General features: G+C 37.8%; 1 protein-coding gene across 5 annotated transcripts in view; it reads left to right on the forward strand.

The window, feature by feature from the left end:
- Window positions 1-18,501, forward strand: part of LOC131150391 (poly(ADP-ribose) glycohydrolase 1) — a 66,022-nt gene that overhangs the window by 26,407 nt on the left and 21,114 nt on the right. For all 5 annotated transcript variants that reach the window (XM_058101087.1, XM_058101085.1, XM_058101084.1 and 2 more), the window contains one exon: window positions 15,332-15,475. In XM_058101087.1, coding sequence (XP_057957070.1) covers window positions 15,332-15,475 — 144 coding nt within the window. The remainder of the gene's footprint in view (window positions 1-15,331; window positions 15,476-18,501) is intronic.

The raw sequence follows: 18,501 nt of genomic DNA on the forward strand, positions 1-18,501 counted from the left end.
AAAAGGTATTTAAAAAAGGTTTAAATTATTTTTTGAATGAAAAGCACCAAACAGGGTTCTTCAAATTACCTTCTTTTTTCTACATCTGTATTGATGAGCATTTTTCTCTATAAAACACTCATTTTAAAAAGTGTTCAACATGTGGGATTTTCTCTTAGCTTTCTGTTGATACCAAGAACATTAAAATCAGAGTTGTATAGGGAAAGTTATACCCAAAATATTGAAGGCTGGTCTAAGATGTCAGCATCCCAGGCGACTGACATAATCTGTCTAGGCGACTGAACAGCAACCCGAGAGGACCTAGGCGACTAACTCAGTGTTTCCAGTTGACTGACTCCTTGCTGATTTTGAATTCTCTATGTTTTTAACTATCCATACGACTGACTCTGTGTTTTCAGTCGACTTACTCTTTGAGATTTCAAATTTTAAAAATAACGGGAAGTTTCCAAATTTGATTTTTTGAATAATAAACGTTATGAAAACTTGGGAAACACTCCAAGTCACTTGGGGAACACGAAATACACTTTATAAACTCTATAAAACCCCTTAAACCCAAGGATTTCAAAACACCAAGGAATACAAATAGCAATCAAGTTATATTGCAAATACTTCTTAAAAACTCTCTCTTGCTCAAACTCTTACTGAAGTTTCTACTGAGAATTTGTTGATTTAAAGTCACGAATTTTTTGAGTTTCTACTGAGATTTTCCAAATCTAAAGAATCCCGGTGATATTATCTTGAGCTTCATTCTTTCTATATTGATTTTTATTGAAGTATATTGTGCTAATCAATTGTACTAATCAACTCTTGTAGAGAGTGTCATTGTACACCATTTGTTTTTTTGTTTTTGTGACGATTCAAGATTGTTGGATAGTTGGATTTGCAAGAAGAGGAATTCTTGTGTAACCAAGCGTGGGGTATCGCTTGGAGAGAAGGGCTCTATCCTATTAAAGGAGTGTTGTAAAAGGTTTGCTCTGCCCGTAAAGGAGTGATATAATGAAATCCTTAGGTGTGTTGCCTAAGGCAAGGATGTAGGCGGGTATAGCCGAATCTTGTAAAACTCGCGTCTCACTCTCTTCCCTACTCTCTTTAATTTTCTGTTCATATTAACTGCGTGGTTGATTGTTTATTTTTCAGTTCATATACACTGCGTGGTTTGAAAATAAACAAAGCTGAAAATTAATTTGATATTGGGATTTTGGAAACTGAAAGGGATTATGTTGGTTGATCAAATCTTATTGTGGAAACCATAAGGGAGTATGTTGATTGATTAACACCTAAGACTCAAAAATCATTAAAAGAAATCAACAATGATCTTTAATCTTGAAAGTGATTGGTTTGAAATCTGAGTTTTGGAAGAGTGGTTGGAAATTTCTATTGTGTTTCTTATTGAAAAATCAAGTGTATCTTGTGTATTAATAACAGGGCTTTTGTCAGCTACATACATAAAAGCTGAATCTTGGAAGCATTGCTGAGATTGTGTTATTATTTCATACTGTGAATCTTTTCTTGGTTACCTTGGTTGGATTGGTTTGTTAAATAAGAAATCCATAAAACATTCAAAGTAAGCATACTCATTCATTAAGGTTGATAACTAATTTAATCTTCCGTTGTACTTATTATTGATAATCAATCTTACATGTGTAATTGTTAAAACTAAAGAGGATTGAGAAAGAGTTTATTAAAAATGATTTAAATAAAATTTTAAAATCCCAATTCACCCCCCCTCTTGGGAGTACACCTTCCTTTTTCAAACCATTTCTCTAGCTCTAGACTCATTGCATCTTCTGCCATCATTGCTAAAAGTGCAAATCCTTGTTGTTGACCCTCTTGCTTTGACTCATCTCTTGTTGGTTTTGAAATGCCTTCACATCAACACACTTAGAACCACACTACCATTGTCTAAGGGAACTAACTCACCAATTCCTCTCTACGAATCACTTTAAGCTACATCCTTCTTCATAGAAGCCAAATTTTCATCCTTTTGCCAAGGAGACCTTGACCTCATAGATTTTATAATTCATTTTAAAGCTTTGATAAACCCCTTCCATAGAAGACCCTTCAAGCCCTTGAAGCAAAAATAGAATCCCTTCCCCTTGATACTTCATCCTAGCTCCAAAAAGAACTTACCATTTTTTATCAATCAGTGCACCACCTAATAGCTAAGGGCCCATTGAATTGTGGAAAACGATTTTCATTTTCCTATTCTAGTTTTCCAAAGAATTAGAAAATAGTCATAAGGAGATGGACCATCCTTCGCGATGCTGCCACCCTTTGCGACAACGAGAATGGCGAACTACTCTGGACATCGTTCTCCATCATCTTCTAGCTTGAATCGAATTGAATCATAGTCTTTACACCTTTAGGGAGTTTGAACTTTATAGCTATCAACGAGACCTGTCGTATTCTTATATAGCCCCTGCGATGCATTCGAAAAGTCATCCTGGGGTTTTGGGTTCACAAAGTTCCATCAGTGACAGAGAGTGATTATTTTTATTTATCATAGTCAGTCGTTTATCCAGCTAGTCGAATGCCCTTCTAAGAAGATCTATCGAGCCCCATTTTACTTTCTTTTTCCATCCTTTTTTTAGAAAACCCTTTCGACCCCCTTCAGAACATCCCATCAAATCTTTGACTCCTTCTAAGGTAATTTATCCTTGGTTTTTAGGTTGATTGGAGGTGGTATTGTAGAATGGGTGAGACCAGCTGCGTTTCAGGCAAGAAGCTATTTGGGTGGGAAGGACATTCCCCAGTTCGGGTTGATTGCAAAATATTCTGTGCTAATTGTCTTGGTCCTTCGGACTTCAAAATTTCAGAATTTGTAGGAAGAAAGTTCTCTCACATTTTTCTAGAGAAAGGGAAACTTCTTTGGTTCGTTAAGTTATTGGGGGTGATTTGTGAAGGAAATTGAGGAGTTGATGAGTTGATCTCTTAAGGAGGCTTATACCTACAAGGTGAAGGTTCCTGGGTCTCAATCAATTTGCCATCCAATCCAAAATGAAGATTCCTACGAGTTGAAAGGGGGATTGCAAGAGTAAACAAAGATTTATTTGCGTCCTTGAGAGTAAGAGCTGTGAAGGCTGGCTCTATTGCAGCCCTTATCTAAAAAGGCAACGAGATTGTAGTTAGATGTTTAGACTATGGTGTCTTCAACATAATTAACCACAAGATGTTAATGAAGGAGCAGAGTCGGGGTAGAAGGCAATAGGAGAGATGATCCTTTGCAGAAGTCACTGGAGATGTGCCGGTGTGGGGAAGGAAGATTTAGAAAGGGAAATTGGAGAATCTCGTGATATGAAGAAAGATTTTCCAACTTTCCTACCCAGTCGCAATTTTAAATTTGCTTCTAAATATGATTCTGGTTGAGGCGTTGAAAGAGCCTCTTGCAAAAATGCAAGCTAAGACTGCATATTATAGACCCATTGTGGTTTGCCTCTTCCTTGGACTCTGCATATGCGGGAGGTTTGTGCACCGGGTTGCCCTTGGTTTACTTTTAAATGTTCTTTGGAAGAGGGAAGTTTGGGCCTACTACTAGCGGGATAGGCCTCTCCTATTTATAATGCAAATAAAAATACATTCTAATGACAATAATACCCTTACTAACTCTTACTAATTAACATACTAACGCACTCAATAATAATACTAAAAGACATATATAACTTTTTAACCTCTAACACTCGTCCTCAAGCTGGAGCCTAAATTTCATAAGCTCCTAGCTTGTTACAAATGAATATAACATGAGAATTCCCAACACTTTGGTAAACAAATCAGCAAGCTGCATGTTTGACTTCACATAAGCGGTTGTAATGAGCTTCTGCACAAATTTCTCTTGAAAAAAGTGGCAATCAACTTCAATGTGCTTCGTCCGCTCATGAAAGATCGAGTTGGAGGCAATATGAAGAGCAACTTGACTATCACACATCAACTTCATAGGCTGAGAATGCGGAAAACCCAATTCTTCCAACATGTTCCTAAACCAGATAAGTTCACTGGTAGTGTGAGCCATAGCTCTATATTTTGATTCAGCACTTGACCTTGCTACCACAGTTTGTTTCTTGCTTTTCCAAGAAACCAAATTACCACCAACCAAGATATAGTACCTGGTGGTGGATCTCTGATCGGAAGGCTATGCAGCCCAATCTGCATCTGTATATCCTGGATATAAGTGTGACTATGATCACGATATAAAAGACTTCTCCTAGGTGCACCTTTGAGATATCTCAAGATGCGAATTACAAGTTGTAATGACTTGTCCTCAGAGAATCTAGAAATTGATTCACAACACTTGTTGCAAAAGATATATCCGGGGGAGTAACTAAGATAATTCAATTTTCGAACAAGTCTTTGGTATTGTCTAGGATTAGGTAGCAAATCACCCATATCCGACATTAACTTGCTGTTAGGATCCATAGGTGTATTGACTGATTTAGCTCCCAACAAGCCAATTTCTTCTAATAGGTCAAGAACATACTTCCTCTGTAACACAACACCTGATACGAGATCTCAATACTTTTGTACCCAAGAGGTATTTCAATGGTCCCAAATCTTCGGTTTGAAACTTAGTCTATAGTGAAAGTTTAAGACTCAAAATACCTTTATCATCATCATCTGTGATAACAATATCATCCACATAAACAACAAGAAGGATCCTATAGAATGAAGTATAATGATAAAACACGAAATGATCCACAACACGCCATCGAAGACCAAACTCAAGTACTACAACACTGAAATGACCAAACCATGCTCTGAGAGACTATTTTAAACCATATAAAGCCTTTTTGAGCAGACACACTAAGCCTGATCCCCCCCCGGAGCAACAAACCTAGGTGGTTGCTCCATATAAACTTCCTCCTCGAGGTCACCTTGCAAGAAGGCTTTTTTTGACAATTAATTAATGCAAAGGCCAGTGACAAGCAGTAGCCAAGGAGATGAGCAGATGTATTGATGTAAGTTTGGCAACCGGAGAAAAAGTTATAGAACAATCCAAACCATACACTTGACTGTATCCCTTAGCAACAAGACGGTCCTTTAGACGAGCTACAAAACCATCAAAGTTGACCTTCATAGTGTAAATCCAGCGACAACCAACCACAGACTTAATAGGAGGAAGAGGTACCAAGTCCTAAATATTATTGTCATGTAAAGCATTCATATCTTCAACCATAGCATCTCTCTACCTTGAATGGGCTAAGACTTTTGAAATAGATTTAGGAAGGGTAATAGATGATAGAGCAGTGACAAAACAATAATAGGAGGGTGATAAGAAGTCATAAGAAACATAGTTGGAAATGGGGTGTTGAGTGCATGTGCATATACCTTTCCGAACAACAATAGGAGGATCAACATCATGGGAAGTATGATCATCAGACGAGGAAACCAAAGGTGTGGTAGTAGAAGCTAGAGGGGACACTCTTCTTTGGTGTCGCGGTTTTGAATACACCTGCAAATTAGGATGATCAAGGCGATGAGAAGGACGAACTACATAGAGACTCAGATGGTTGGTTGGGTAAGGACTACAATGTAGAATTTGGAAGATAAGGCAAAGGAAGAGACTCGTTGAGCTCAGAAGCGCTCCGTGACTGAGTGTAGTAAGGTGTAGACTCAAAGAAGGTAACATCGGCGAAACAAAGAAGCGAGGTGCCACAGGATTATAACAACGGCCTTTTGAGTATACGAGTAACCCAAAAAGACATATTTTATAGCACGAGGATCCAACTTATCCACCCTAGGAGTTAGTTGATGAACAAAGGACACCCATCCAAATATACGTGGAGGAAGAGAAAATAAAGGTGAATTAGGAAAGAGAATGGAGTAGGTAATTTTACCACTAAGAACAGAGGATGGCATTCGGTTTATCAGATAACAAGCAGTAAGTACAACATTACTTCAAAACACTTTAGGTACATGCATTTGATAAAGTAAAGTGTTAGTCATTTCTAGACGATGTCTATTTTTTCGCTTTGCAATCCCATTTTTTTTTTAGGACTGCAGGCATAAGATGATTGATGAACAATACCAAACTGAGTCATATAAGTAGTAAATTGTGCATTGAAAAACTTTTTAGCATTATCACTTCAAAGTATTCAAACTGGCAAACAAAATTGAGTCTTTATTTTAGAACAAAAGGCACAAAATACATGAAATAACTTAGAACGATCTTTTATTAAATATAACCAAGTTATTCTTGAATAATCATCCACAAAGGTTACAAAGTACCGGAAACCCAACTTGGACACGACACTACTAGGACCCCATACATCTGAATGAACTAACATAAAAGGGCTTGCAGCCCGTTTATTGACTTGGGAAGCAAAAGAAACATGATGGTGCTTTCCCATTTGACAAGACTCATAATTGAGACTAGATATAGAACTCAAACTAGGAACAAGACATTTTAACTTTTCCAATGAAGGATGACACAAGCGACAATGAATTTGGAAAGTTGTGGCAGCAGTAGTGCAAGTAGTTGAAGGATATAGTAGCTCAAAGTGATAGAGTCCACCAGCTTCAAGCCCTCCGTCTATCGTCTTCCTCTTCTTCAAATCCTGAATAACCACACAATCAAGGAAGAATGTCACTAAACAATTCATGGATTTAGTAATTTTGCTAATGGACATAAGATTGAAAGGAAATTTGGGAATATATGAAACCGAAGGAAGAGAAATAGAAGAAGTGGGATTTATGGTCCCAATTTTCTTGATTGCAGTAGTGTATCCATCAGCAAGAGTAGCACCAGGTAAATTTTTAGGATATTGAAGAGTGGAGAAAAAGCTAGGTATACCTGTGATATGTTCAGTGGCAGTGGAGTCTATGACCCAAGGACTAGGACGAGAAGTACTGAATGACAGACGTATTGTGTGATTACCTTTTTAGGCAAGAAATGCAATGGGAAGAGAAGCTTGTTGTGACGTTTGATACTTCTGGAACTTGGAATACTCTTCCTCTGACGTAGAGATAGTACGTTGCCCCCACTTGACCCTAAAGGTGAGGAGTCAGTGGTGGTTGCATTGGCTGCTGCCAAAGGTGTGAAGTCAGTGGTGGCTGTATTGGCAACACATGAAGGTCTGTTGTGAAGATCCCAACACTACTCAATACTATGATTATTTCGTCCACAATGAGTGCACTTGCGAGGAGTACCTCTGCCTCTTCCATATTTTCCACTACGATTACTCGAACCACCACAATAACTTTTGTGGTTGTTTGGTAGAGAAGTACAATCACACTGTGTAGCAAAGGCTGCCCTCTCAGAGCTAGATGCAGGAGTAGGAGAATGCATGGTAAAGGAAGCACGAAGGACATGAGACTAAACATCAGCAAATGATTGCAGCTCAGCACACCGAGTATCTGCTACCGAACTGCCCCAAACTCAAGTCTTAAGCCTATTAGAACACAAAAACTGTCATCTACTCCCTCTGCTTTTGCATCTCACGAACATTGGCAGTTATAGGTTGCACGACATTAAACTCCTCATGAATACGCTTCATCTCTCCAAAATAATCTGCAATGCTCCTATCTGTTGTAATTGAGAGTACTTCTGGTATAAATCATACATACGTGTAATGTTACTTGAGTATAGAAGTTTGACATAATCCAAATCTCCTTGCATGTATCTAGATACATACACATCCATGCAATGCGTGGCTCCATCGAATTCCATTAAAGGGAAACAAACAAGGCATCTTCCTGAAACCACACGTATTTTCTCTTCTCATAAGAAGAATCAGATTGGAGCAAGTGGTCAGATTCTCCTAATCCTGCTAAATAAATCCGAAAAACTTTAGACCATTGAACATAGTTCTTTCCATCCAACTTTTGAGTTGTTTTTTGCGGTAGTGATGTAGGAATCAATTTTTTGGGATTCCTAGATTCCATCCCAACACTCACAAATCAGCAATCAAACCAAAAACAAGAACAATCAAAACTAATTGGGACAATCACAAACTATGTGAAGTTCTGACACAAAAACGGACAAGGTGAACAACTCACTGATGGATATAGCACTGCCACAACGCTCATAAATCAGCAACCACACCAAAAACAAGAAAAAAAAAATCAATAATCGGAACAATCATAAGCCATGTGATTTGTGAAGCACCGACGCAACCGCGGACAGGGTGAACAACTCACCAATTGATATAGCATTGCCACAGCCTCACATATGAACATACGAACGCTTCCACGGCTCCAAAAAACTCACAAGGAAGCCTTCACAAACCCTGAACGGAAATTAATGGAATACCGCAGGTGCATGGTTGAAAAAGGTTGAATTTTTTAGCAAAAAACTGGCCTAATAGCTCGATAATATAGTCTAAAGAAGGAATCGGACCATGGCAAAAGGAAAAAAAAAAAAAGTGGCCAGAACACTCACGCGCCGACGCGTGGGGTTGGCCTTGTCGGCATTTGGCCGGTGCATGGGGGCGCGTGGAGTTCCCTCTGGCAATGGGGTTTTTGGGGTGGGTCGTCGGGGGGGGGGCGGGGGTTGGGGTCTGATTATGGGTATATTGTTGGTTTTATAATTTAGTATGGAATGGGGGTGGATTAGGGAAGAACAATTGTGGTAATGGTGTTTTTGGGCAACGACCAAGGGAAATAGGGTTTAGATAGGATCATGCTCTGATACCATGTTAAGATTTGATTAAAAATGAATGACCTAACTTGAAGATAGGTCTCTATTTATAATACAAATTTAAATGCATTGTAATGACAATAATACCCTTACTAACTCTCACTAATTAACATACTAGCACACTCAATAATAGCAATACTAAAAGACATATATAACCTCTAACAAGAACAACTGGCCAAGCTTTATCCAAAGGGGAGTTGAGTCTCTCTTAGAAGATAAGAGATTAGAGGTTAGTACTGAAGTCCTAATGATTGATGGAAAAACAATGATGGAAAAACTAGCAAGGAAAATACTAAGACTAGAAATGTTGAAGGAAATATAGAAATAAGTCCAGAGATGAAGGTTTCCAGCTAGCATACTTTGGTTAATTTTCCTTAAAGGATATGACTGATCTTCCCAAAGACCTAGACATGAAATCAAGGGTGGGGAAGGCTGAAATGGCTGAAGAGGAAGTAGAGATTATTGAAGATGTAACTAGGCAGCGGGTATATGTAGAGGATCTGGTACAACAATCATCATAGCAGAAAGAGGGCAGGTTCTTTTATGAAATTGACTCAAGTTGCAACAAAGTAACGCATTCAGTTGTGTATGAAGATACTAAAATTAACGAGTTTAGTGAGGAAGAGAGGAGCTCAGAAGCAGATGATGTCCTAAGTATCTTTTTTGGTTTTGAGCTCCATCTTCCGCTCGATCAGTTGAGAAGGGAGTTTGATATGGGAGGAGAAGATGATTGGGAAGAACTTGTTGGAGATTTTGGTTTTGACAAAAAGGCGGAAGAGTTATTATTGAGTAAGAAGCAATCTCGTATACCTCAGCTTGCACAACAAGAGAGTTCTTTATTGTCCTTTGATATCGGGCAAGGATTAGATAGTTATATTAAGCACAAGTCTGATCAGAAGAAAATTTTGATTGACGAGGGGTATTTATCCTTTGTTTCTGTGCTTATTCTTATTAAGATGGACGTTGATGTTAGTCCTTCAGTTGTTGGGAGGGGCAATGATGAGGAGATAGTTGCTCCAGTGGGCGATTTGAATTCTTTGGAACCTGGAAAAGGTATTCTTCCTACTCCAATTCAATCCTCCTTTTTTTAATGATTCTATATGCCGTAATGAGGGAACTAATGGGGGAGTGACTTTGGTGCTGGCTGAAGTGTTAGTGAGAGGGATTATAGAGAGCTGAATGAGTTCTTAAATTGTTGAAGTTATTGAGTCCTACAAGAGTTAAAGTTAAATCGGGGCTTGTGGGGTGAGTCCAAGAACTTATAAGAGAAAAAATAAGGTGAAAAAAGAATTAAAAAAATTTGATTTTTGCCATCAATTATGGTGGAGGGAAGGGGATAGGGAAAGGGGGTAAGTGTGTTAGACTATGAAGATTATTAGTTGGAATGTTAAGGGTCTAAGGGATATTAGGAAAAAAAGTCTAATTAGGGAGGTTTTGTCAAGGAATTGCCTTGATATTGTATTAATCCAAGAGACTAGGTTTGAGTTAACATGAAGGTAGTTAGAGGGATTTGGGAAGTTTGGTGTAAGGATTGGGACTTTGTACCTTCTTGGGTGTGGCATATGGCATTCTAGTGTATTGGGACACTAAGTCTATTACTAGAGTGGACAATCTAGTGGGTTTTTTATCTCTTTCTATCTTGCTTGATGTTAGAGATAGGGGTCAATGGTGGATTTCCTCTATGTATTGTCCTTCTAGACCTGTTCTTAGGGGAAATTTTTTGGATAAGCTATTTTTTGTTTTTGGCTAATGCTCGCCTAGGTGGTTAGTGGGAGGTGATTTTAACGCAGTTAGGATCCCTCAAGAAAAAAGGGGGTCGATGTTAATGTCTCTATGCAGAAGTTTGATTTGGTTATCAGTGAGTATGGGTTGAGGGATCTTCCTTTGGGCAATGCTAATTTTATGTGGTCAATGGGTGGGGCTAGGGAGGTCGCTAATAGAATCGATAGGTTCTTGTTTTCCATTGATTGGGGGGAGAAGTTTCTTGATCTTTCTCAAGTAGTGCTACGTAGACCCACTTTTGATCATTTTCCTATCTTATTGGAATCTAGGAAAGTTCCTTGGGGTCCCACCCTGTTTAGGTTCAAGAATATGTGGTTAGAGCATGGCTCCTTTTAGACCTTGGTTAGGGACTCATGGAGTGAGGAAGTGGAAAGGGGTTGGGAGGGGTTTAGATTTATGAAGAAGTTGAAAAGGTTGAAAGAAAATTTGAAAGTGTGGAATAGGGAGGTGTTTGGAGACATTAGGATTAAAGAGTGTATTATTCTAGGAGAGTTGGAAGAATTAGATAAAAGGGAAGAAGGAGAGATCCCTTCCAAAGAGGAAGAGGTTGAAAAGGTTTCTCTGAAGAATGAATTAGAAGAGCTAATTTTTAAGGATATGGATGTTGGATGTAGAAGACAAAGCTTAAATGGGTTAGAGATGGTGACCGTAATTCTAAATTTTTTCATAAGATAGCCAATGGAAAAATGAGGAAGAATTAGATTAAGGAATTGGAGGTGGATAGAGGGGTTATTATCTCGGATCCTAATGTAATTGCCTCTGAGATCACTAATTTTTATTGTAATCTATATATTGAAGAGGATGAGAGTAGACCGATGGTGTAAGGATTAGAATGGGGTCCTTTTCTTGTTGATAAGATAGTTTGGTTAGAGAGACCTTTTGAGGAAGAAGTTCGGGTGATAGTTTTTGGGATGGAGAGGGATAAAGCTCCTAGGCCAGACGGTTTTAATTTACCTTTTTGTCAAGATTGTTGGGCGGTGGTGAAGAATGGCCCGATGAAGGTTCTCAATGAATTCTATTGGAATGGGGTTTTAAGTAAGAGTATTAATTATACGTTTATAACTTTGATGCCTTAGAAAAGTAGGTCTCTTAAGATCTTTGACTATAGATCGATTAGTCTAGTTTTGATTGTTTATAAAATAATCACCAAAGTGCTAGCTAAGAGGTTAAGCGTGGTGCCTGATAAGACTATTTCTAAGGCCTAGAGTACTTTTGTGAGGGGTAGACAGATTGTGGATGCAATCTTGATTGTGAATGAAATCTTCGAGGAAATGAGGACAAGAAAGAAGAAGGGGCTTGTTATTAAGTTGGACTTTGAAGAAGCTTACGATAGAGTGAGTTGGAGCTTCATGGTCAAGATTGTAGTGAGGAAGGGGTTTGGAGAGAGATGGCATAAATGGATAAAAGGTTGTATGTCTAATGTGAATTTTGCAGTGATAGTGAATGGTGAGCCTAAATCTTGGTTCAAGGCCACGAGGGGGATTAGACAAGGAGATCCTCTTTTTGTATTCTTGTTTGTGCTAGTGGCTGATGTTTTGAGTAGAATAGTTGAAGGGGCTGTGGATAGAGGTTTAGTGAAAGGCCTTGAAGTAGGTAGGGAGGAGATCAAAGTGTCGCACCTTTAGTTTGCGGATGATACTATCTTTTTTCTAGGGATGATAAGCCTTCTTTTATTAATATTTTTGGGCTCCTAAAAATCTTTGAAAAGGTTTCGAGGCTTAAGGTTAACTTGGGTTGGAGTGGTGTTGCGCTTATTAACATGCCTATGAAGCGTGCTGTGTTGACCATTGTCCTATCTAGGGGTTCCTTTGGGAGGTAATCTTAGAACATCTAGTTTCTGGGATCTTCTGGTGGAGAGTGTCCAAGCGTTTAGATGGGTGGAGGGGAGTCGTTTTTTCTTTGAGAGAGAAGATTACTCTAATTCAAGCTTGTCTTTCTAGTATTCCATTGTATTTTCATCCTATTTTTAAAATTACAATGGAATTCTCTAGTAGGATTGAGAGAATTATGAGAGATTTTCTTTGGTCAATGGTAACGGGTTCTAAGGATCATTTGGTGAGTTGGGAGGTGGTTTGTAGGACTAAGAGGGAGGGTTGTTTGGGTCTTGGAAATTTGGTGTCTAGAAACGCGACTCTTCTGGCTAGGCTCTCGCAGTTGCCGCTAGAGGTTTCTTCATTGTGGCATAAAGTTATCAAAAGTAAATTTGGACTTGATGGGAATGGATGAGATACTAATTTGAGCTTTAGGTGCTCTTTGGAAAGTCTGTGGAAAGCTATATCTTAGGTTTACCCTCTCTTTTTATTCTCCATACTAAATTTGTTTTTAGTAAGGTTGTAATATCCATTTTTGGAAAGACCGATGGATGGGGAATGTTGTTTTATCCACCTCTTTTATTTGATTGAGCTTAGGGTGAAAAAATGATCCCATTTCTTCGTTTAGAGTAGACTTAGACGATCCTTTACCCTCTGAAGATTCCCATTTTAGGAGAGCCTTAAATGATAGGGAAACTATTGAGTTATCTTCTTTGTTGATTATGTTGAATAATTGTGGGGCATCCTTTGAAAATAATAGTTGATATTGGTTGTTGGATTCTTCAGAAGTCTATTCTTGTAAATCTTTCTTTGAATTCTTGGTTTGGACAAATTCCTCTTTTCCTCTTTATAAGGTTATATACTTATATGGAAGGTCAGAATTCCTCCTAAAAGCGTTTCTTTAGTTGGTTGTGCTTTGTAGGTTACTAATGACTTTTTTCAGATGAGGAGACCTTTAAAGGCTCTCCTTCCTGATATTTGTATGCTGTGCTTTAATTGTTCAGAGTCTGTTTCACATATTTTCCTGCACTGCGATTATGCATGGAAGGTGTGGAACAAGTTATTCAATTACTTTGAAGAAAGCTGGGTTTATCCTAGAACAGTGGAGGAGTTCTTAGCAATTTCTTTTGTGGGGCTTGGGAGGAAGAAGGAGTTGCATTAGGGAATTGTGCTATATTTGCAGTGTTTTGGGGCTTGTGGAAGGAACGTAATGCGCGTATATTTGCAGTGAAGAAGTAACCATATTGGTTGGTGTGGGAAAAGATTCTGTTTATGGTTTTATGGTGTATGGGCTATGGAAGGGAATGTGTGTTTCAGAAGTTCAGCGCGATTGGAAGTCTCTTCCAAGGGCATCTCGAGTTTTTGTCATTGGTTATTTTTGCAATTCTCTTTTTTGTTTTACTGAGGATTATCAGACTTTGTTAAGGGGATGTTCTCTATCCTGCTTGTAAATTCTATCTTTATCTAATGAATTTCTTTTTCTGTCAAAAAAAAAAAAAGAATTAGAAAAAAGTTAGCTAATTTTTCAGTTTTATAACATTTGTATAAAGTAAAATGAAAAAAAATAAAAAACTTTTTGCACTATTTGCTTGTGGAAATAGTTTTATTTTTCTTTTTTATATTTTCATGAATTACAAAAATGCCACCTTATTTTCCAATTTTTCAAATTTATATTGAAATTGGAAACATCTTTTTATTATTTTTTTGGATTTCTGATTTCTTATTCGACAACCAACATTTGGGAGGATGATATTCTGATCTTGGATTTGGATTTGTATGGACTTGGACAAAATATTGTATAAAATAGTATTGAGTTTTTACCAAATCCGCACAAATCCAAATTCAGACCCGAAAATCTATGCTCCTGATATTGCTTCATATAATTTTTGAAAAATTGAAAATAAATTCTTTTTGTAATTATTTTGAAATATTAAAAAAAATTATTTTGCACTACTATTATACTCTTTATGTTCTACATTTTTAATACAAATCTTGAAAACCTAAAAGATAAACTGAAATTTTTATAATTCTTTAGAAAACTAAAAAAATGGAAAATGAAAAAAGTGTTCAACAACTAAATGTTCCCTAAAATTCCTCATCTGATGAGTGTAGAGATCCAGCCAAAGGAACACTGAAGCAATGCAATGAGAAAACCAGAGAGCGACTTCTAATGAAACCTAATCCACTGGTTGACTCAAGGATTGCGTTTGAATTGATACACGAATCTCCCTCCCCTGAACTTTACAAGTCTCAGATCAAAGGCGGGATGTTCTGCAATGGAGATCCTCCATCTGAACCATCAGATAATCTTGCTATGAACAATCAACCAAAAAGACATTGAGAGAGGTGCTCTCATAGAGCAGAGATCATTTTCGTTCATACAGATAACCAATACTAAACAGCTCTCTAGGGGTTACGTCAACTGAAAGGGAACACACGCACATGCACAAGCACAAAAAGTTCGTAAACACATCAACATCCTCTCTAAAATATATATAGTCTATTATTCATTTCTTGCCTATATCTATATTGTACCCTAATGTTCTGCATTTTAGGGCATGTGCAATGTCACAATCCTGCTCTCAACCATGGATCAGAATTTCCACATTTTAGTTACCCTCATATGGTGTATACTTCACACATACTTGAGCTTTGCCTCCTTCATTTGGCTTAATGGACCTTTACTTATGGAGAAAAGAAATGGAAACATTTGAAAAAGATACCCTTTCATTTGGCTTGGGTGTATGCATATATATATATATATATATATATATATATATATATATATGAGGAATGATTGAAAAGCATGTATATTCTTACCTTTCTTTAAAAATGAAATGTAAAACCTTTATTTTCTAATTTCTTGTATAGAATTTGTATATGAAGCATGCACATTATATGGAAGTGCTGTTGACTTCTCTTTCTGGATCACGATTGTGCAGGCTCTTCAATGTTAATTAAAATTAATACCCTTAATATATTTTGGTAACTTGTTTTCGGGTTTGTTTACTTTATTGCTTTGGAACTTTAAATAGGCAAACTAATAGAACTTTGCCACCAAATGAATTCTTTTAATTTTCTGCTCTTAGATTTGTCTTGAATGGTGTAGGTATGCCTCTTCATTCCGTTTCTCTGGTGACCATGTGGACAATAGGGAAGTAGATTCTATGGGAAGACGCAAGACAAGGATCATTGCAATAGATGCATTATCTAGTCCTAGACAGAGACAATATGGACTTGAATGCCTCCTCCGGTAAATGATTTTTGTTTTTTTCGTGTTATACATGCAAACATGGACACATTCTCTATATATATATATATATATATATTAATCTACACTTAACTCATGTATTATCTTATGTATTTTTGAATCCATGCAATGTAATAGTTGCATTCAAAGTTTGATGTTGCTCATGATCAATTTTTTGCATGATGCATGAATTGGAGCATGCCAACTCATCAAAAGGGTTTAGTGGTTGACACACACTCTTAATACAATGGAGGGAAAGCTTTTATGGAGGTTATATGACCGTTGTGATCTATAAAATGCAACTGCATGAAATGTTGAAATTATAAAGTGATGTAGCAAATGAAGGGTGTTGATGGATGAGCACCAAATGGATTTCTGATAAGTTTGTGGGACAAATTGATTACCAAGTGGGAAGTAGTTAGTTTGATTAAAATCAAGTTATCTTAGGAGGTTGGGATCAAGACTGATTATTTTAAAAGCAACCCTGGAGGAACTAGTTAAAGAAAGTGGTGGAATTACTTAACAAGGATTGTGACTGAGAGATACCCCAGCGGCAAATTGCATGGGAGTCAGGCTGGATTAGGCTTCATTCATGTCCTGACAACCATTTATTTTAAATATTCCTCAATGATACAGTTTTGAAAGTTCAAGGAGATCACAAAAGCATGATTATCACCAGCTGTACAATTCGGCACTTCTATCCAACCCAATTACAGATAAATTGCATCAACATATTAATTGTTTATTAGTTTTGTTCAGTATATAAACTTACCTCTTACAAGATATTTTTTAAGGGTGATCAGAGGATTTTTTTTTTTTTATTTTTATTTTTTGTGGGGAGGGTGGGGGGAAATTTTCCTACATTGATGATACTATATTTTTTTTCGGGAGGGTATTATTAGGGAATTTCAGAAAGTCCTTACTTTGTTAAGAGAAGTAGAGAACATTTCAGGGCTGAAGATCAACATGACCTGGAGTGGGTGGCTGGCTTAATTTGGATCAGTGACTTAGGGGGTTTCTGTTCTAGCTGGTTGTGTTTCATTGGCTTGGCTTTTGTTGTACTTGTATCTAGGCTTCCATAGGGGCTAACCCCATGTCTGCTGCATTTTGGGACCTAGTGATTGAGAGAGTGGGAAGGAGATTGGAAGGGTGGAAGTGGGCTTATGCATTGTTAGGAGGTTGTATTACCCTCCCATATTAGTGCTTCCCTTCTAACATTCACATTTTTTTAGCCCTTTCTGGTGTTATTGTGGCAGGAGTTTTGGGGAGGCTTAAGAAAGACTTCCTTTGGCCTGGTACTTGGTAGCATAAAAGGGATCATCTTGTTAGTTGGGCTGTGGTCAACAGACCGACATCTGTGGGGGCTTTGGGGTTGGTAATGTGGTATCTAAAAACATCTCTTTAATTGGAAAATGGTTATGGGGGTTTCCCTTAGAGGTTAATTCCCTACAGCACCAGATTATTAGAAGTATGGAGTTCAATGGAACAAGTGTGATGCTAGATTTAGGGGCAATGTTTCGCATGAGAGTCCAAGGAAGTTAGTTTCCCAAGCTTGCTTGTTTGTTCTTTCCTCTCTCACGGTTCAAAATGGATAATGATAATAGGATTCGGTTTTGGGAGGACATATGGGTGGGAGAGGTTTCCTTGGAGCTGTTGGTGCCTGTTTTGATTTCAACTATTCACAAATCACAATGCACCAATTACAATTTTTCTCTCTTAAGAGTAGGGTTTTCTTTCTTGGGATTTCGACTTCTTTAAGTCTTAATGAGAGAGAACTTGACGAGCTTGCTTTGTCATTGAATGTGTTGGATTCTTTTGTTCCCTAATCAAAGGGAGATTTTCAGGTTTGGCTTGGAGATTCTTCAGGTTCCTTTTTTAATAATCTTTCTTTGCTCATTTTCTGAAGCTTTTAGCTCCCAGTTCTTTTCCTTTGTCTCGTGTCATTTGAAAGGCTAAGGTTTCTCTTAAGATCCTGGCTTTCATCTGGACCTTGACTCTTAACAGGACTAGTATGAATGATTTTTTACAAGCAAGCAGATTGTATGGCCCTTAGCCTAGATATTTGTATGGTGTGCCACAAGTCCAGTGAACTTTCCTTTATTGCCGGGTAGCGAGGCAACTTTGGATGCTGTTTTCTCTTGTTTTGGTGAAGCGTGAGCGACTTCACAACTAGTGACATTTCAAGGTTCTGAGGAAACCCTAGGGAGGGCCATATGGACTACTATAGTGTGTGCTATGCTATTTTGGACCCTTGCTCAAGAGGAGCACTAGAATTTTCAAGGCTCATATAAATTCTCCATTGTTATTGTGGATAGAGCTAACTTTCTTGCTTCTTTTTGGGCACATTTCTTTGGGATTTTTAGGGTATTTTTGCTGTTCAATCTTCAAAGGCACTGTGGGCAGCATTATTGTAGTTAGTTGAATTGTGGAGGATGAAGTTTCTACTACTGAAGGTGCCAGTGTGGGGTGAGACTTCTGTTTGGAATAAGTTTTTTGGTATTATGCGAGAGAACTGGGTATGCCCTTCTTTGGTGGAAGACTTGTTAGTCCATTTCTTTCTCAGGCTTTGGAAGAAGGAAGGGTAGGGAAACATTATGGAAGTGTGGCATATTTTCTGGTTGCCCATTTCTTCATTAATATGCTAGCTGGTTGATCTTTTCTCTTTTGTTATTCTTAGTTGTTTATTTCTTGTTTGTCCCAGATCGTTCTCGGGAGATGTCTTATTCTCCCTCTTGTAAATTCTTTACCTATTAATGAAGCTTTCTTTTGCCTTTACGAAAAAAACAGAGAGTAGTGTGGTTAATGAGAAGTTCAAGGTCATTGAAAGAGTTTGAGCTCAGCTAAATATGCTTGATCCAAGCTTTATGAGGGCTAGTTGAGACAACTGAACATTAGGATTAATTGATCTTGACTGAGTTTTAACCATGCCTAGATGAGCAGCCACACAGTTGCATCTGCTCATTTAGTCTCTTTAATGGAGAAGTATTTTATTAACTATCATGGCGTTGGAAATTCTAATAGGACAATGG

Source organism: Malania oleifera, chromosome 3 (genome assembly GCF_029873635.1).
Source record: "Malania oleifera isolate guangnan ecotype guangnan chromosome 3, ASM2987363v1, whole genome shotgun sequence".
Lineage (NCBI taxonomy): Eukaryota > Viridiplantae > Streptophyta > Magnoliopsida > Santalales > Ximeniaceae > Malania > Malania oleifera.